Source organism: Neomonachus schauinslandi, chromosome 1 (assembly GCF_002201575.2).
Source record: "Neomonachus schauinslandi chromosome 1, ASM220157v2, whole genome shotgun sequence".
Taxonomy (NCBI): domain Eukaryota; kingdom Metazoa; phylum Chordata; class Mammalia; order Carnivora; family Phocidae; genus Neomonachus; species Neomonachus schauinslandi.
The window spans coordinates 79,191,860-79,212,876 of record NC_058403.1 but is presented as its reverse complement, the minus strand read 5'-3'; the positions used below and the strand labels follow the sequence as shown (position 1 = coordinate 79,212,876).

General features: G+C 38.3%; 1 protein-coding gene across 4 annotated transcripts; it reads right to left on the bottom strand.

Moving 5' to 3' along the window:
- Positions 1-1,566: 1,566 nt before the first annotated feature.
- On the bottom strand, positions 1,567-20,708 carry TRA2B (transformer 2 beta homolog). Of its 4 annotated transcripts, none has more exons than XM_021692385.2 (9): positions 20,506-20,694; positions 8,863-8,996; positions 7,648-7,810; positions 6,336-6,524; positions 5,589-5,704; positions 4,539-4,622; positions 3,712-3,771; positions 3,066-3,139; positions 1,567-2,574 (listed from the first exon to the last, which is right to left on the bottom strand). In XM_021692385.2, the coding sequence occupies exons 1-9, from the start codon at positions 20,539-20,541 to the stop codon at positions 2,564-2,566; spliced, it is 867 nt and encodes a 288-aa protein (XP_021548060.1). In that variant the 5' UTR covers positions 20,542-20,694; the 3' UTR covers positions 1,567-2,563. The 4 variants fall into 4 exon arrangements, with proteins under 4 accessions (XP_021548060.1, XP_021548061.1, XP_044775929.1 ...); XM_021692386.2 differs by having other exon boundaries at positions 3,066-3,136; XM_044919994.1 differs by lacking the exon at positions 1,567-2,574 and having other exon boundaries at positions 2,925-3,139; positions 20,506-20,708.
- Positions 20,709-21,017: the final 309 nt, after the last annotated feature.

The window sequence follows — 21,017 nt, the reverse complement described above, 5'->3', positions numbered from 1 at the left end:
GTTTCAATCATCTCAGGCCTGCAGTGGTAAACAATGTATTGTTAGTACTGGCATTTAAAAACCTGGGCTTTTTTGCCTTGAGGCAAGAATTTCAAGATTTAATTTATCCGATCCCTAAGTTATCCAATGGCTCTCCTATGGTTCTGACATTGTCTCTTTAAATTGGTGTATGCCAACAGTTAACCCAAGGGACTCACCTGATGACCACCATCAGAGGCACATGAACAGACTAGACTACTTGTTTCCTCTCCCAGAATAGGAAAGGAGTCTCCACCCATCAAACCCGGTAAGTTCTTAATATTCTTCAAGGTCTGCTGCCTGTAATACACTCCTGGTAGCAATTTAGAAGTCAAAATGCTTCCAGATCCAAAAGCCCAACTGATCGCTAGCTTTAAAAAAACCCACTTTATTGGCAGGATAATGGGTGGCTTACGTGAATTAATTGCAAGCCAACACCTTCTGGGATGCATCAATTAGGCATGGTTGCTTTCTGAAGTTGCTCTAGACCTGAGGCCAATTACAGGGCTGGGAAATCTATTTCTTACTCCATATACTGTAATGCAGTAAGAGGTTAGGTATTTGTGTAGGGGACCTCATTCAGTGAGACCTGCACTGGATGCCCACAGTTCTCACACCCACTGCTTTGGTGCTGGTCTACCCTTTCCCCTAGCAAGACAGCCTGTAAGTGGTATGTTTCTTCAGGTACACTCTTATCACTACAGAATTATAATCCAGCCCCTTCTGGACCATATTCTAAAACCATCTGAGGGGCCAAGTCTTCCTCTCAAACTGGCTGACAATAAATTTGAAACAAAGTTAGTTCCAGGTGCTATTCAGAAACACAAACATGCAGAATTTTAAAATCCATTTGACAGTCTCCAAAGTATGAGAGATACCACCCAGTGGGACAAATTAAGGCCTGCAAATATTGCCTATGAAATATATATATACATATATATATATATTTCAAGTAGGCTCCACACCCAACATGAGGCTTCAACTCACTACCCTGAGATCAAGAGTTGCATGTTCTACCAACGGAGCCAGCCAGGCACCCCATGACCCCCGCTTTTTTTATTCATCTTGTTATCTAGAGTATGGCAGAATGGCATCATGAATGAAAGTACAGACTGTGGATGGACATCTGCCCACATATGGATTACCATTTAATAGTTGTTTTAACTTAAGGTAAGTTACATCTCATGGCTGCTACAGACTAAATGAACTGTTTTACAGATACCTGGGACATACTAAATGATTTTGATAAATTACCTGCCTATTGCATTTTCCACTGAATTGGCCACCCTCTGGGCAAGTGTGGAGACTAGACTTATTTAATATAACTAACATCATCCAAATGAAGACAATCACTCAAGTACCTAACTCCCCTCTTAAAATGTATTTTCCAGGAATGTACAATTTATCTATTAAAAAAAAAAGGCAAAAAGAATACATTTCAGCCTAAGGGATACTGTACAAGGGACTAAAAACTACTTTAAAAAACCCTCCAATTATAAGTAACAAGGTTAAAACAAAATCTTCTATGTCAACTGAGTTGTACCAGCCTTTTACTCTTTTCATTTGCATTTATTTAAACACAGTTCTCAAAACATTTGAGTGAAATTGGGCTTCCTTTGGTAAGCAAAGGACCTGAAAATAATATTTAAAAAATGAACAGGCAAAGTCTTCAGTTCATCCACAACACAGGTGTAGTGTTCCCTTTCTCTTTTCCCGAACTCTGAAGCACTTAATTTTTTCCATAGTCTAAAAGCTAGAAGAACAAGAGTACATTTGTGGTGGAATGTATTGTCACTTGCTGATAACTAGTTGAAATACCATTATCCCCTTGTAACAGCTTTAAGAAATAGCCTTTTAAAGGCATACATCGTGTACCTCTTTTCTTATCCCCTGCTTTATATGATACAGATTACATAAAGGCTGACAAATCCACATTTATATAAGCATTAAGCATTGGCTGTATTGAAAGTTCTTTAGTTCTAGTACTAGCAGTACAGGGTTACAGAGCATAATTTTTAACACTTAGTTGCAGGTATATTAAGTATAATATGTTTCATGGATTGGAGGAAAATGGGTATTTTTGTCTTGAAATTTACTCCTGACACAACCTAATCTGAACAGTTTTGCTAAGCATTGATGTTAGAAAGAAAAGTAAAAACCAAACTTTATTGTTGCTTTTTACCATTTGGTAGCATTTTACACACAGGCTTCGATCTTCAGAATACCCTGGATTCAGTAGAAAAACCTTTTAAATGAAGTTTTGTACAATAGAAACTTCTCAGCAGTCAAAATTTAGACTGTAAAAAAATACATGCAAAACATACTTTTCTGAAAACACTTAACTTTGAACAAAGCACCGAACTACACAAATGCAGAATGAAAACAGCATTTCAACTCCACCAAAAGTAGTCATCATAAAAGGTGTAAAAGTCACCTAACTTCACTAGGCACTGTTCACTTTTTAAACAGGAGACAATAAAAAATATTGTCCACAAACAATATCCCAACTCTAGGGTAGGTTTCAGAAAGTCTTCAACTTCATGCTTTAATAGCGACCTAGGAAGAAATAATAATCAGTCTCTCAGTATTGAAGCATATTTATCAAGTATACTTTAATATTCAGACTTTTTATTCTACCATTAGAAAATTCTATGCACCAGATTCTCTCCTATGAAAAGGGTTCCCCTAGGAATCAAAGAACCAACACTGGACAAAAGAAATAGCTGGGAAGTATAACTCAACCCCCAGGAGCTAAGGTTTTAAAGTCACCCAAATGTTTCCAGGCTGTACATAAACTGCAAGCCCTCCTGAAAAGAAAGGTACAAATGGTGACCAGAATGTTTTATACATTTACTATTTTAATTAGCAAGAATAAGATTCCAAGGATTTTCATATACTTCCTTGAACCGTACATACAAAAACCAAGGGTGGGTGGGTGGATTATAATATAAATAAAACTACTTGAATTAACCCACTATCTACTGTAGTTTGATAACTTCAAGCCATACTATTATAATATATAAAATCGTATCAAGTTAGAAACTTACGAGGTGAGTATGATCGAGATCTAGAACGTGATCTGTATCCTCCACGACTATAATAAGGAGAAGGTGACCGCCTTCTGTAAACAAATGCCAAGACCGTCTAAGACTCCATACATTGAAGTTAGACTAAATGATATATAAGGATTGCAATAGTCATGGTATTTCCAAAGTCTGTTTTAGATAATAAAACCACTAATCCCAAGCACACCTTCATGAACACCCAAAACAAATTTTACTAACTAGTGCTTCAAAGCAGTTTTCTAAGACTGACTTGAATACTCACTTGCTTACTAAGATGCTCGTTAAAAGCTAACAAAAATGCAATAGTACCAGAAAATAGCAGTAAGGAATAAAGACTAAGAATATTAAGGATGCTTATCACTGACCTTAATTTACACTATCATCAATTAAGGTACAAAATGGGGCCATTGAGTAATTACCTAGTATAAGCCCAATTCATTTCTGTAAACACACAAACGAAGCCATGTATACACTATTACTGGTTTCATTTACAGTATTTTATGAATTTCATGCAATCCAATTTGTGTGACCCAACTTTTAATAACCCCCAAAATACTAGTAACCAAGTGTCTTTACGTAAGCCATTCTACTGTGTACCATGTACATTTAAAATCCTCTCCTGCCATACCTGTAAATCTGATCCCTGTCTTGAGCAGCTCTCCATCCTCCTCCTCCTCCACCTCCTCCTCTGTGAAGGCAGAAAAGCAACACACATTCATTTTTTTAAAGTTTTAAAAACAATATTTATGCAGTATAATTAAAACTCCCACGGAGAAATGAAAGGTCATTTTTCTAAGTAAAGTGATTAAAGCCCTAACTTTTGTCATCCTTTTTACAAAATGGCATAGAGCTCTCTCTGGTGGCTAAAGTGAGTAACAGAACAAATTACACTTCTAAAGTAAATGCTCAACTGAATTAAAACCTGAATGTTTAATCTTCCCAGCCTCCACAGATTAATCCCTAAGAGTGCCAATTAACACACAAATGTTCTTCCAAAAAAGGTTTTTGTTGGGGATAAAATGCTGGACCATAGTGTCAAAAGCAAGCTTAAGGACTCACTTCCACAGACGGTAGTTGACAATCAACTTCTTTAAACATTCAAAACAGTGTACAAAAAAAAAAAAAAAGACAACCACACCTCAATAAGGCACCAAGGATTAATCATACAATTTACATTTTCATAAGTAAGGCAGGGTCTAAATTACCCGCTGCAGGTAAAATAAAGATTTTACTTCATTTTATCTTCCAAAGTGTTTCTCAGCATGACAGTTATTTCCCTATTAATCACCCCCAAAAAGGTTCAATTTTTTGATAATAAAAAAAACCTTTAGCCATTCTTATACCAAATTATTGCCCTTCAACAAATATTTCTTTGGACCTTAAAAACCTTTAAAACCTAAAAATTTAACCTCCCTTCAAATTTTTGGCAACTTAAATCTACTATGGTTAACTTACCTGTATGATCTGCTGTAGTAGTCTCGATCATCATAGCCTCGATCATATCCTCTGTCATAGTAATCCCGACGGCGTGAGCTGCCACTATGAATAATATATCTTCATAAATATATTTCATCCAGTGAAATACATCTTCATAGAGTATCTTCATAAAATACCACGTGGCCTTCCTTCCCTATCTTCCTACATACAACTGTTATTGTTTAAAGCTGTTCAGACAATAGCACAGCAGCATGACTCATTTGGGTCCTGGGAGCCACAGCTGAGCTAAGGGCATGACTGGGCAACTGCTCCAAGTATAATCTCTTTACTCTCTTATATTGAGCAAAAATAGTATCTACTAACCCCCTAATTATTAATTCATAGACAGGCCTTTTCTAAAAGAAAAGTTACCCGGAAAAGGTTTATTATTCCTATCTAAGAATTCACTGATATGGGATAAACACTGTCCTTTTTCTCTGCTCCCTGTAACAATGTACATAAATGTATTTTCCTAAAGGAAAATGAAATATTTGGAAGAATGTGGTTTCAGGAGTGGGAAAATTTAAATTAAAAACAACAAAAAACAAAACTTCAACACAGAGCTTTTGACCAATATAGAAACACTGGTGAGAACGATGACAAAGGAAAAGAAGTATCCTATCATATAGTTCAATGCAAAAACTGTGTTTTCCACTCTGCTTAACAAAAACTAAAAAACCACAGGAGTAGAATTTGTTATAAACTTGACTTTTACCTAGAACGGTTAAGATTCCATTACGATAAAAATGGTCTAAGCAAGACCATTAATTACCAAGCAAAGCCAGATATATGGCCTTTCTGTATGATATGGTGGGATGTCATCTACCAGTGTGCAGCACAAATACAAGATTTCCACTGAATATATTCTTTTGAATAGTCTTACCCAGTTAAAAAAAAAAAAAAAACCAGGAAGAATGATTTGTACTGTGGCAGGACTGGATGAAATGTCGAAGATTTTCCCCAGGTACATGGTAGTTCTTAAGAGAAAATGCACTCAGCCATCAATCTTTATCTTAAAAATAAACTTACTAGGTAGGTCTCCCCATGTAAATTCCTGGTGTTGGGGTATGTGGTCTTTTTGTTATAGAGAAATCAACTCTGATCCTACGTCCATCAAGCTCCATTCCATTGGCACGCTCTTTTGCCTTGGAAAGATACATTAAGTTATTATATACACCTGGGACAAGGCCACAAATATCCAGCATAAATACTTTTGTAAATATTTACAAATATTTGTAAGTAACTATAAATATATCTTATTTACAATATAAAAGCGAAAACTGTCCTTATCCTTATGTTCATCTGTACTTGGGAGTCAACAATAGGACTATTTTAAAAAGATACAGGTTAAAAAAAAAAAAAAAGGGCGCCTGGGTAGCTCAGTTGGTTGAGCAACTGCCTTTGCTTCACGTCATGATCCTGGAGTCCCGGGATCGAGTCCTGCATGGGGCTCCCTGCTCAGCGGGGAGTCTGCTTCTGCCTCTGACCCTACCCCCTCATGCGCTTTCTCTCTCTCAAAATCTTAAAAAAAAAACAAAACAAAAAACAAAACAAGGAGGGCGCCTGGGTGGCTCAGTCATTAAGTGTCTGCCTTCAGCTCAGGTCATGATCCCAGGGTCCTGGGATCGAGCCCCGCATCGGGCACCCTGCTCAGCGAGGAGCCTGCTTCTCTCTCTCCCACTCCCCCTTGCTTGTGTTCCCTCTCTCGCTGTGTCTCTGTCAAATAAATAAAATCTTAAAAAAAAAAAAAAAAGATACAGGTAGACTTTTACTTACTTCCTTGGCATCATCTACATTTTCAAAATATACAAAGGCAAATCCTCTTGAACGTCTAGACTGCTGGTCATATACAATAGACACATCAGCAATGGGGCCATATTTAGAGAATACTTCTCTTAGATCTCTTTCTGTAGTGTACAAGCTCAATCCAAATACTCCAAGACAGCAGTTGGGATCAGGATTTGCCTAGAAATGGAAAAATCAATTTTAAACCTTAAAATTTATCAAACTAAAGTTAAGAAAAAATGCATAAAAATTACCCAAAATGTCACTAACAATAAAGCAGATTTAAATGAAAAATTAAAATTTAAAATCAGTGTTATGGCAATAGCTGCAAGCATTAATGGGCAGAAAAGGGGTGCCTGGGGTGGCTCAGTCAGTTAAGCATCGGACTCTTGATTTTGACTCAGGTCATCATCTCAGGGTTGAGATCAAGCCCAACATCTGGCTCCAACGCTGGCCATGGAGCCTGCTTCTCTCTCCCCCATGGAGCGCCCGGGTGGCTCAGTCATTAAGCATCTGCCTTCGGCTCAGGTCATGATCCTAGGGTCCTGGGATCGAGCCCCGCATTGGTATCCCTGCTCCACAGGAAGCCTGCTTCTCCCTCTCCCACTCCCCCTGCTTGTGTTCCCTCTCTCGCTGTGTCTGTCAAATAAATAAATAAAATCTTAAAAAAAAAGATTCTCTCTCCCTCTGCACCCCCTCCCAAAGAAAATCCTGTGAAGAGCATTTCAACCTCAGAATTAAGTGTGTGTAGGGAGGGGGAAATAGGGACTCATACTAGTGAAGACCAAAATTGCCATTTTTGTGGGGGGAGACTGGAGAGCAATTTGCCCAAGGGATTCACCTCCTAGGAATTTATTCTAGGCGTAAGAATAATGAGAATAGCATTATCTCTATAAGCCAGAGGGAATAACTATTTCAGGGAAGATAAGCCCTAATACCCGAAATAAACGCGCTTAAAATTAAATGGAAAAACCAAGAAGCATTCTAAAAAGAGTATTAAAGCTAACCGAGAAAACTTCAGTAACATTAATATGGCACATATAGATAGTAATGCACAATGGGGATTTTTTATTTGATGAGCTGAGCTACACCACTGCCACAGTATTTTGCTTACATATGACTGATAGCTCAAATGTAGACCATTTACAACATAAGAAATACTTTTAAATAGACTAACCTCAAAACACTAAAAAGTCTCTAAAGAACTTGTGTGTTAACTGCCAGAAGTCTACTGTCAAATGTAATCAGTTCTAATTTCAAAACAGAAGAGAGACGTATTGCTTCAACAATTTTTTCATCTTACCCGATTCCCAACATGACGCCTGCGAGTAGACATGGGAGAATGACTGTGGCTATGCCGTCTTCGATAATCTCGACTGTAAGACCTGCTACGGGATCGTCTATGGGAGCGGGACCGAGATCTTGATCTTGTGTAATGCCTTCGAGAACTTCTTCTGGATCTAGACCTGTAAGACAAAAGCTTCACGGTTATGACTAAATAACTGATTGATACAGCTTTTAATTCTTCTAATAATCTAAGAGTTAAAATCCAAAAGACGGAACATAATTCAGACATATATTAACATTAAATTGAGGTTTTTCTTCTGTATCTACAGTCATCTCAACTCTGCTAGAAAGAGCTCCAAACCACTATCAGCTCTCTTCCATTTCTTAAGATAAAGGAGATCAAAATTAACATACTGAAGATCAATTAACACACTAAAAAATTTGGTAATCATTAAAACATGCAGCACTTCCTACTAGCTTCATTTGTGCCCCCCTTTTCCCTCAGTATACACCCTCTATTTTTTCGGCCTCTCCCATTATGCCCACCATTCACTTAAGATAAAATCACCATCACCATAGTTTTGTCCAGCAGTGTTTTAAAACCAATCAATCGCTCTTAACTAGAGTGGTATGAAGTGTCATCTAAACCAGACAGGACACATTGTAAGAGAGAAAAGAGGTGCAGTTAATTATGCCTGATAATAGGCATAAACTGGGGCTGTCCTGGGCAAACCAAGGACGTATAGCCTACTCTAGACCAACATAAAAAAAAAAAAAAAAAAAAAAAAAAGTGCGCTGTTATGGTATTATTTTTGTTTTATACACACATATATATAATATTAGACACTACACCTATTTATCAAGAATTGCAGTTATGAAAGCCAATGTTCTGCAGTCCATTTGTTATACTTAAACTCATAGCGAATCCTCACAATCCTGAAGAACTAGTACTAACTCGCCTTTTAAAGATAAGGAAGTTAAGGTGGAAAAAGGTTAAGTAATCTGCCCAAGTCAGAAAAAATAGAGGTAAGATTTGAACCCTAACACCAAAAGCCCAGGCTCTTAACCACTTAGTCTTCTGTCCCAGAACTTATGATTAAGTACATTGCTAATACCAATATTAAATAAGCCAACAAATGATCTAACCCTCTCTATCTTCCTAATTTACAAAGCACACACCAATTTCAGAGCTAAGAGTAACAGAAGAAAATCCCAAGACAGTCTTTCTTACCTAGATTCAGATCTGGACCTGGACTTTGATCTGGAACGCCTGGAATCTTCCTTGGAGCGAGACCTTGCTGGGGTATGCCTTGCAGATTTCCCAGATCCATGAGCACTTCCACTTCTGGAAGCAGAACGGGATTCCTACACGTAGATGTCAAAAGTTTAATTTGTATACTTTCTGGGCAACTTTAAAAACAAATAAGCTGCTGTGAGATAAATGGTGAGGGAAAGCAATCCCCTTCCAAGATAAGAAAACATAGGTAAGGGCAGGAACTGAATATACCTGGTATATTTACATTGCTCCAACTGACATAAGCCAATTAACTTGAACTTCCACCTTTTCTGGAGCAGGGTTAAGAGTTAACTGACCCCACTCTCTTCAGAAAGGGGTGCCAAAGCCAAGCAGTTAAGGGAACTGTCCAAGGATTGTGTTTTGGGATTGTTACTCCATAAAGACTAGGGTGAGAAAGAATCTTATTAACTATGACACCTATACCTTATACCTATATTTCAATCAAGTTGCCATCAATAAAACAAAACCCTATGAAAATCATAAAACTTACTTTTAAAATGCCTTTTTTTTTTTTTCCAATAAGACCTTAACTTCTCAAGTTTTATTTATTTTTAAGTGGGGAAAAGAGGCAAGGACAATCTGTTTCAAGTCCTAGCAAAAGGCAGAAACCTAGTGGAAAGCAAGGACCAGCCTGAAGGACACTAAACTCTATTCCATCTAACCATGGTGGGAAGCCCCTAAAAATCTCAAAGCAACCAGATGGAACCACAGCAGAAAGGCAGTGAACTGTGCAGAAGAGCAAAGAGAGTGCCAGAGATCTACAGCTTTCTGGGCTAAATGGAGATGAACCAGGGCAAACTGATGGGGAATAAGTAGCTAGGTAAGTTACATAAAGGACCTATTAAAACCAGAACAGATTAAATCAGGGGCTCCTATCAAGGTCCATGAAGGTAGGGAGTTCAGAATTGCATGTAAAACCCAAAGTCTAGGTATATACTATACAGCCATGGCTTTCCCAATCAAAACTAGACTACCTGGTAGGTAAGTGGCACAGTAAGGAAAATCTCTAAAGAAACCAGCAAAAGAATGGGGAAACAGGGTAACTGGCTCACCAGTGAGTCAAAACATACAGTCAACTCATAAGCAGAAAAGACATACATATAAAGTAATGGAACCAAGGAAATGTCCTGCCAACGCACCAAAACAGAAACAACGGATTAAGAGAACAAACCCACTCAGTCTAATAGCAAAGGTGTTATCATCAAGCAAGACAGCCGTACTTTAGGCTCCAACTTAAGGCAAATTAAAAGGCATAAAGTCTAGTGAGTCTTTCCACCCAAGATAGAGCAGAAACGGCCAGACCCAAAAAGAACCAAAACAGTACAGTAAGTCACTGTAGGAGTAAGACTCAATGTTGAAGCTACTGGATAAAAGTACCACTGGAGACCTCCCTGGGTAGTCAACTTTCAGAATATTCTGGCCATTCTTGAAAGGATAGAATAGGATTTTAAATTATAGCTATAGCCTTTTTAGATTATGTTCTGTGATCTACAGCTTGATGGGAGAAAATTTGGAAGATCATTTCTATGATGCTCAGGGCAAAAATTTATATGCAATATAGAAGAAACAAGTTTGAAGTTTAGGACAGTAAAGAAAAGAGTAACTCAATCAGTAAAATAAGTTCTGGTCTCTAGGCCTGAAAGAACTCTAGAAACTTCCCAGTAAGATTTCAGTCATTATAAAACACAGTGTGAAGGGACATGAAATGTGACAGCCCCCTCTCCATCACCCCCTTGGGTTGACTGTAAAAAGGCTCAAAGAAAAAGATACTCATTAGTGAGAACAGCTACCTTTAACAAGGAATGGTTAAAGGGTGTACTACAGCTTTGGGGACCCCAAATAACAATCTCTTGGCATTCTCTGGCAAATATTCTGCACACAGACATTTAAAAGCACAATCCACCTCCCTCCTCTCCTTGGACAAAGTAGTTCTCACAAAATAGGGGTGGGGTGCAGTTTCCGGCATCTTTACCACAGGCAAAAGCTAACCTAGAAGAGAAAATAGAAAAAGGGACCCCAAAAGTTAACTGCCTTCGTTTATTCCAATGTTAGAAAAGATTACTTCATGGAATGATTATAGCTTTTAATGGAAACCAAAGAAAACAATTTACTCTGGAAAGGAGAGCTGAATATGCTTACAGTAACTCATAATAAAAAGATTACCAATAAAGCAGTTGTAGTTAACAAATCAGTCAGCCTAGGAAATGGAATATAAAGGAAGAAATGGTACAAAGCCAAGATCTCCTTTTAAGCCTCTTGCTTCTTTAAACAGAAAAACCTTATCCTAACCTACTCTACCTGTCTGCCCACTGGTAAGAGATTGTACTTTTAGCCTAGCAGATCAAGGGTCAAAGATACAGCGTCTATGAAATTCTAAGACTTTCCTCTCAGCCTCTTAAGACTAACTGGCTATATGCATATATATTTTGTGAGCAATCACTTCCTAGGCCAGGAATAGAGGAAACACCAGCTAGAATGCAAAGATCTTCCCTTTTATACTGACATTTGGTTAGGCTAACACCTAAACAATGCCTCCACCTCCTCCTACCTTTCTTGTCAGGGATGTTTCTTAAAGAAGTTAACCCCCTTTTTGTAGTTATGTTGGCTCTCAGCTTGTTTGAAAATATATATTCAAGGAAATTTAGCCTGTCCAGAAGAAATGATACCTAAAATTATTAGCCAAATCTAAAAACAAAGTTAACTTAAACCTTAATCCATGGGCAAATCTACACAACCAGCTGGGAAATTCTCCACATAAAGAAAACTCAAAGTCCACTCTTAGGGCTAAAAATTATGTGTCAAAGCATTAAAACCCCTACCAAAAAAAACCCCACTACTCTGGACCTTCAATACCTCAACGAAAAGGATCATGAACTTAAAGTTAATACAAAACCAAGAAATTCCCTGAATTTTTGCTCAGGGAATCAAGTTTTTATAGATTGATCTTAGTCATGTAACTAACAATATACAACTTGAAAGGAGCAGGTCAGAAAAAAACTCAAGGCTTTCAACAAAATAACCTTCATCTCCCCCTATTCCGAGAAAGGCACCATCTTAGAAAAACATTTTGAGAGATAAAGGAAGTGGAAACCATCTGGAACCATCAAATCACTAGGTTTCTTCTGTATTATTTTAGAAACTAGATGCAGTAAATTAGATTTTGAACAGTGGCTCTTAAACAGGTATGGAGTAAACCTACACAGCATTTAAGAATACAGGTCCCTAAACTAGAGCTCATTTAGTAACTCTGGAGTTGGTCTTCTACATTTCTTAGAAGTACCATACATATTTATGATGCTAAGTATCATTGCTTTATTCAATTTCAGAGTTTTATGCTTCCTGCCTATTGATTTTTCTTGGCAAAAGCATCGTCTTGGAACCTTGTTTCTCTCATTTTCTCTGCTCCCCTGCGGAGGCCTATCTCCCTCTTACCTCCCCAACAGCCAGAGTGGGGGTGAGAGGAGAAAGCACGGTCAAGACTCAAAGATACTTTGGCCAACGGGTGATAGTGGGGGGAACCTTGAATGGATGGGATGGTCCACCAGCATCAGTGTTTAGTTTCACCATACATCTATCCAGCTTAGACCATATAATCAAATTCCAAACTGCTTTCCTTCCACTTAGAGGCTTAATAGGTCTTTCCTCTTTTGGACCCCAAGGACCTTTCAGGTCTCCTGATAAAAGAATCCATGGACTTGAAGAGAAATAGAATATCCATTCACATCTCTCTGCCTAATCTGTAAGTAATTCGGAATGCAAAATTAACATTAACTTAATGTTACTAGTTTATACATGGCAAAAAATTTTTACAAACCAATAATTGGGACAAAGCAAAAGCTGGAAACTACTATAAATGGGAATAATTTTCTTCTCCTTGAAAACACAGAAATAATTACAAAAAGCACAGATCGCACATTGGCCCTAAAACCCCAGAAAACAGATCCTTCTAGAAATGTCATTTAAGTCACTTTTTCCAAGAGCTGGAAGATCTAATAACTCTCAGAGAAAGTTTTTTAGGTTGTCTTCATTTCAGGAAGGAGAAGTGGTAACTTTGGCTTTCCCAACAGAGGACAACTCTTGGTTAGCTATCACTGGGTATTATTCTGACACGTGTACTTGTCCCATACAACTGAAAATAACATTATACTGATCATTTGATTCTTTTATTTAACTAAAACAAAACACACAGATGGGGAATAATAGAACTTTGAGGTTTCTTTTTTTCCAGGAAGTACTGGGAGTGGGGAACCAGAATAAAGCTACTTTATAATATAATCTATACCTCTCACATCATTCTAACATTTAAGTGTTAATAGCAGAAAATGAGAAAAGGGAATAAAGCTGTTTACGGAATAAAGCACCTAACACTATTGCCGCTTTGAGTTAAGAGAGATCCTGTTCACTTGTGTGACCCACCTCATTCTAAGGTAAACTTTTTTTTTTTTTTAAGCAGTAATCCTAGTCATTCAGCTGGAAAAGGCATTAAACAGCAAAGAATTAAGACTCATCCTTGTGAATTTAGAACCTGCATCTTAAAAGGTAGGGCCTAATTGGTCATAGCTTTCCACTATGCCACCTGGAAAGAAAATATTTTCATAAATGCCAAAAGGAGCTGGCTAACCTGTTCACTGGTTTGCTTCAATTTTGAGGGTTCGGTTCTATAACCATCCTGGTGACATTCTTTAGGAAAACTATGACAAACATAGAAAACATTCTATTATACATTGCTCAGTACTGAAGAATAGGGATCAGTGAATTTTAAGAGTCCATGGAGGTGGCACAAACCACCAATTCCAACTCTGGAGGTACTCACTCATACCCCAGGACCAGCAGAGTTAGATGAAAAAATCTAGAGGGACAACATGAAGCCAACTGTTACCCATGCCAGAGAGCTCATTCCTGCCTCATATTTGACTACAAAGGGTTATTATTTTTTTAAATTGCATTTCAATCATTTGACTAAGAAGTTAAAATTAGAATTACCTAATTTAAACGTTTCCCCTGGAAGGCACGTCTTTGCCCTGTATATATTTTCTTCTATTAAACAAATAATGCATGCATGTTTAGCAAAATATACAGGGACACATAAACAGACTAGTAATTACTTAGCGTAGTGCTTTCTGATTCCAGATTACTTCTTATCTTAACTTCATTTTTATTTCTTTTCTTCATTCTTCCGTTTCAAATTCTGACTTCTTTCATCTTCCCCACTTCACACAAATTGCTCAAAATTCTACAAGTGGGACTTCTGGTCTGATAATTAGCATGCATTCTTTCTTTTATTTTTTCAAATTTCAGCTTCACTTATTCCTGAGCTTCAAATACTCATTTATAAAACTTGTCAAAGGACGACTTCCGCATTTTCCTTCTTCAACATTAACCTTAATAGAAAAAGAACAGGATGAAGATATTTTAAAACTCCAGGATAAAATCCAGTGCCAAAACTGAAACTAGAAAAAAAAAAATCCCTTTTTCTGGATTTAAAAAAAAAAAAAACAAAAACCCTAGAATATGCAGCTCAAAAAACTGAAACTAGCCTCCTGTTGGTTCTAAAATATAAGGTAATCAACCTCAATTGTCTACTTCAAATAGATTTATCATGCTTAAGCTGAATGCGAAGTGCGCAACTGAACATTTGCTGTTCATCTAACATTTAAGAACTTTAATTACATTTCACACTTCTACTTATTGTATTCATCAATAGAAAATGTTAAGTGTCAAAAGCACATCTCTAGTCAAAAAGTGACACATTAATACAAAAGTGCAAGAAAGGAAAGCATGGACAATTCATTTGTACAATGATGACAAGGCTCAGGATTGGAGAGGCTTACAACTTGTGACTTGACTAGATAATAAAGTAAAGAAATGTATTTAACGTCACAGTAATGTATTTAATGTCACACATTTTTGTACTGCATATTTAAAGAGCTCTGAGAAGACAATGTCAGGGAAATCAGAAAATTTGGACTAAAGTGCTCAAAACCCACCCCTAGAGAAAGCTGCTCTAGTGACATTTTAGAATATGAATGGTTCAACTACCAAATTTAGCACTGAAAGCATAAAAAGACTGTCAACCAACTACTATATCCAAGTAGCTATGAAGGAAAGCAGAACAAACTTGAATCCAACAGTGGTGTTTAAATTCCCCCTCAATGAACAAAGTATTAAAATCTTCTGCAGTCCAAAGGAAAAATCCTACTTTTAAAGGTGGCAATATTGGTAGAAAATTATAGCTCACCTCCTGAAATTATTTAAAAAACTCAACATCACTTAACAGATCAATGAAGTATAATTGTGTCTGTTGAACACCCTGAACAAAATAGTCCTCACAAAACATCCTTGTTATCCTGTACTTCACCTTATGATCTTTCATTTGTCAACAATTTCCTCTCTACTAGTTTTATTTTCTTTTGGGGTGACTGGGGTTAAAGGTTTCTTGAAAAAAGAAAAAAGTTCTTATAAATCTATCTGGGTATAAAGACAACCATGGCTATCGTGGGAAGTGTTGTGATGTCTTTCCTAAGAAAGCACAATTTTCAGTCGTCTTTTTTTTTTTTTTTGAAAAGTCAATTATTGTCTGTTTAATCCAGGAAAAATTTTAAATAGCTTTTTATTTAAGGGAGTCAATTAATTGATTTTCTTTTAATATCCATCACTAAAATGTAATGGGAAATGTTTGCTGGCAGCACAAATGTAATCGTGGAATCAGAATGCCCAAGCAGGTTTCCTCTTTATGGCCTCCTAAAGATAACATACAGATACAGGGCTTAGATACTAGAATGGAGGCCAAAGCTCTAGGTATCAGAACTTTTCAATATGGACGCCTTCCTGCCCCCCCCCTTTTTAATTACCCCTTCCCAACCATGTTCCTCCTTTTATATTCGAAGATCAAAACATGTTGCTAGATAATGTAAATATTAGGTTTATTTCAACTCAACTACTAAGCTCAAGTGGCCACTTTAATAAAACGAGATGACCAACTACTGGGCTAATGTTAAGAGATCCAACTTAGAAATAAGCAGAAACTTCTCCCATCATCAACACAATTTTTGTTAAAAATCGATTCTTGGTATTACAGCTGGAATTCAAGTAACATTAAAAACATGTACAAACTCTGCAGGTTGCTGACAGGGTAATATCTTAAAAATCGTAACAGGGCAAAGAAAAATTTGTTGATCCTGCTAGAAATATGGAGGTCAATGCTCACATCAATAGACTAATTTTATTTTTCTGTAGTCAAACTCTACCAGAAGGTTGGGTGGAGAAAAATCTTAAGACTGAGAAAAATCCCTGGAGGTGGGGTGGTGCCCCCTCATCTGACTTGCCTAAATCAGTTGTAAGCCCATCTCTTGCATCAATAACACAGACTCTGAAAAGGGGCCTCACGCATGCTGCACTATCGGGCAATCTATGTTGATCAAAGCAGCATCTGAAAATAACCTCCACAACCTAATTCAGAAAGATTTTGGGAATTTGAAAAGTCCAATTTGCTATAGTGAAAAACCTCTTTTTGGCTTGCTTAAAAACAAGACTAAGTGACAACAATACCTGAAATTCAATGTAACCCACACCTCAAAAAACTAAGTTGTGTAAAAACACTTAAAATTTCCTAAACTTCAATCACCACCCCTTCTAAAAAAAAGAATACAATTACGAATGAAAACTGATCAACATAACACAGAATGCTAAAGCTCAAAAAATACACACAATTGTAGCTCTGTCCTCTTGGGCAAAATGTGAACTATGAAAATGTTAATATTTACCACTTAGGTTTTGGCCTTTATTGGAGATAAAGGGGGAAAAAGTAAATACTATTAACATCTCTCACCACCTGAATTCCTCTTTAATCTTTTACAAAACCATAGTACTTACCTTGTAATCACTTGTAATTTCAGTTTGAAAATGCCACCTTCTAGTTCCAGACATCCACAACATTAAAATATTCTCAGTTAAAACCAAGAAAAATATTCTTCAACCTGGTTTCTTCAAGAGACTCATACCTAACCAGACTCACAGTGAAACAATGCAAACTATTTCCTCCCACTGGAGGAAATTCAATCCTTTATTAAAGGAATTGGTGCAATGGCTGTAATTCTTTAGAAAGAAACAGATTCAGATGTTTCAGTTTTTGAAAATCAGAAATCAGAGTTAGGGTCTAAAAACAAAGAATACAGAAAGACAATGCAAGATTAAGCAGAAGAGAAAAACTGCAGAAATCTGAAAAGCAGTTTGATGGGATGGTATCCAGATGCTATTCATCTCCATAAAGAATAAGACTAAAGATAATATATCTACATTGCAAACATTATTTCTACAAAAACTATATAGCCCATATTCTACCAGAAAATTTTCTTAAACTGCTTGGTATTGTAATCCTGACAGCAGGACAGAAATCCAAACCATCTGGTTCATACAACAGTGTTTCCTTAGTTTCTGGATTCTAAGTATAGATGTATTTGTAGAATCTTGAAGAAATTACAATCATTAGGAAGGCAAAGCATTAAACCAGTGCCAAGACCAAACACACAAACATTGCATACTCTAAATATTGTGACCATTAGTGGACCTTAAAGATTATCCCCCAATATTACTATGCACCTCCTAACTTGCTACTCTTTTATCATTCTTACTCATCCAAATTGTGACATAGCTGCTAAGAATACTTTTTGCAAAGGTGCCGGTCAACCCTTTCCCAAAAAATGTTTGCAAGCATTTTTTGGAAAGTACTGGAAAAGAATTGAATTTGGAGATCAAAAATAATTTGCACAGGTTCGGCTACATCAAGGAAGTCAACTCTAGAGACAGATTTTAATTTAAATCAACTTTCACATGAAAAAAACCCCACAAATAAAGGTAAAAGCTACTCTGCCGTAACTCAAAGTGTGACATGAACCACAAAAATTCTAGAAAGTACCCTAAGTATGCATTTAAAAGAAAATAAGGGGACACACTTAACCACAGTTGTGTCAATATAGTCACTCAATAAAGGTGATCAAATGGAGAACAATCTACTGCACACATTCAACCAGTCTGTTTAGGAAAGGAACTTCAAAAGTCTAAAGAAGTAAGGTAAAAAATATTTCTAGAACTATGCTGGGGCTGCAGGTACGGAAATGTCTGGATTCTGGACAGCTAAATTAAGGGGGGGGATGGGATTCCAGCCAAACTGAGGAGATTTGTATTAGAAGTGATTACATTAACAGTACTGATTAGGCTTGTTATTAATGATTTACATTAATAGTTTGAAGTGTTTGAGGGCCTAGAGTGGATTCACAGTAATTTTTCAGGTTCCAGAGAAGCTATTCATACCAGGCATGTCCAAGATTATTACCCTGAATGCAACTTTTTCCACAGCTTTCAGGCACTTTCGAAAGGAAGTTTTTAGCCAATCAGACCTACCTGTTACGTACACTTAAGCCTTTTTTATGGCATTATATCTTATCTGTTCCATTAAGCTTTAGGGTTTTGCCAGATGTTCTTTAGGAACCTCAACGTGCCTTTTTTTTTTTTTTTTTGGTCTATTTAACCTCTTCAGGTTCCAATACACCAATTGGAAAGCTACATACAAAACAAAATGCGAAATAAAACAACGTGGAAGTATTCCACTACCTCAAAGTTTAGAAACACTTCCAGGATTCAGGACTCTTATGTAAGATAGAAATTAATTTCCAACATGCAGCTTAAAATTATTTTATAACTTTCCTTCCATAAGAATTTAGTGAATACCTAACCTATATAAACAAGATGGGGAAAAAACTAGGATGTGTGCTTCACTAGAAAAAAAAAAAAACCAATTCAAGAATGCCAAATAATTGGGATGACGCCTCTCAAGCCAGGAACCTACTTTCAACAATTGTTTCTTATGTAAATATGCCTATTTTTGGACAATTTTCGTCTTCACAAGTATACCATTACAAGTAACTTATTCAGGTACGTTCAACTGAGAGCTCTTCTACTCAGAAACCAGCCATTTTGTATTCTCTCAGTAGCGCAAAAAGTACTCAGTAATTGTTTAGAAAACTGAAGACTTAAATTTATCATTTGCTTTCCAGTACAAACACCAGTGACTAGTTTCAACAGTATAGTCAACTGGTAGAATCAGAAATCACAGCTTTAACAATCTGTGGGCTCAATCGAAACTTTCTTACCTTAAGAAAGCAACGGCTTAAAAATAATGGTAGACGCACCGGTGACGGTGTCATCAACCGTCTTAGAGAAAAGCGTAAAAAGCCAATATTCCTCTGTACAGGTAAAGCCTGGTTATTTCAGGCTAAATAAGATTTGGCTCCAGTTACACAGTTAGTTCAACAACGTTCCAGAAGCTAAGATAGGGAAGTTTTGTTTTTTTTTTTAACTGCCCTCCTAATGAAGGGCCCCAAATCTGTTTTATAGCAGTTCGCTTGCTAATATATTTGAATAGATTTACCTGACAACTGCTACTGAGATCTTAGGATGGCACTGGGAGAAAGGGAAAACCTAACAGGTCAACTGTAAAAGAACCCAACTTACTCCTTACCAAAGTTAAAAAATCGCCTTCTTAAAAAAAAAAAAGAAAAACCAAAACTACTTCTATGGTGCTTTTTATTAACCTCCTAAGAAATTCTCCGTAACTTCCAAAATGTGCAAGATTCTGACAAGCTTTGTATCACGTTTAAGCCCGGAAACTGTCGTATTCCTGTAATTTAAGCCCCACCGAACTCATTTGGGAGGTGGAGACTCAGAGTAAAAGTGCACCAACAGAAGCTGTGGTTCTCAGACTTAGAATGCCTCAAAACAAAGGAAATAACGGCGCCATAAACTATTGCCCGCCAGCTTCTACACAATCCTGTGAAAAATACCCACTCCATAAAAGAAGAAAACCTCTGCGGCCTCGGGGCTAGCTAGTCCACTGGATGCTCTGGTAACGATTTTTCGTTTGAAAGCACTCTCGGTATTGAAAAAAAGCACTCCATTTAGGCCAAATACAAAGCCCGCGCGAACCCCCTCTAACGGGCCCAGAACTTGTCTACCTCGGATTCGTTTCCCCCACCCTAAAAGAGGCCCCTAGAATACCCTAGATTCCGTCTTCCTGGGGTCCATAAAACGATCCTTTCTTAAACTAAACGCCGGGCGAAACCCCCCAGAGAACCTTGCCTTTCTTTCTCCACCCCCACGCGGCCTTGTGAGGCGCGGGCCCGCCTTGGCGCGCGGCTCCTCCGCCATTTTGTGCCTCTGGCAGCGCGCCCGGCCCGCCAGCCCAAGATGGCGGCAGCGAGGCTTCGCAGGAGAGCAACGGCGAAATAAGATACCGCTCCCCTCCCCCAACACCAAGGGGACGCAGCGGCCATTTTTAATCTTTCCCCCTCTTCTAACGGAAAAAAAACCGCCGTCTCGGGTAGGGGGCCACATAAACCCGTCGGTGGCCTACTTAACGCCTAAAGACACTCTCCGCAAGGGCTTTTTAAACCCAACTCCCATGCTTCCCAGCCTCAGACTTCGGAGCCTAAATCGCCCCTGTCTCCAGGTCCGAGGCCGACGGGCCTGGGAAGAGATGCAAGCTGGAACCACACAGCCGCCCCCTGCACCACCTCTACGTACCCGCTCGCCGTAGTTCTGCTCGCCGCTGTCGCTCATGACTCCAAGCTGCTGTCGCCGCTCGACGTGCTTCAATCGAAGCTGCCAACCTCTTGCGCCTTCTATACGGAGGCTCCACCGCAGCCTCACAAAACGCACAGGTTCCCGAGCCGCTGAACACCGAAGCGTTCTGCACCGCCTCCGCACGGGCTCTAAGTCTGCCGGACGTGACGAGGCTCTCCTTAACCCGGCCCCTCCCCCTTTCCGAACGCGCGCTTTCTTGGCTCCGCCCCTCCGCGCTCGGCCTTCCCTTTCTAGCTGTGGCGCGTCTGGAACCGGACGTGACGTAAGTCCCGTGGCTCGCGGGGCCCTACCCACCATCTCTGGGTTTCAGTGAGGCGGGAAAGTAAGTGTGGTGGATGGCCTGCTCTAGTGGTTGGTGGTCGCCCGGGGTGCCGTGATGTCACCGGCCACACCCGAATCTCTTTTTGAACTTTCCACGGAAACCGTCCTGGCGGTGGGAGGGAGGAGATGCC

Bases quoted from the DNA above. Each gene is read 5' to 3' on its own strand.
- TRA2B (XM_044919994.1), bottom strand. From the start codon at position 20,541: ATGAGCGACAGCGGCGAGCAGAACTACGGCGAGCGG. The intron at 7,811-8,862 runs GTAAGAAAGACT...TTTGTCTTACAG, and splicing joins AGGTCCAGATCTGAATCTAG to GTCTAGATCCAGAAGAAGTT. The intron at 6,525-7,647 runs GTAAGATGAAAA...TTCCATTTCTAG, and splicing joins GGCGTCATGTTGGGAATCGG to GCAAATCCTGATCCCAACTG.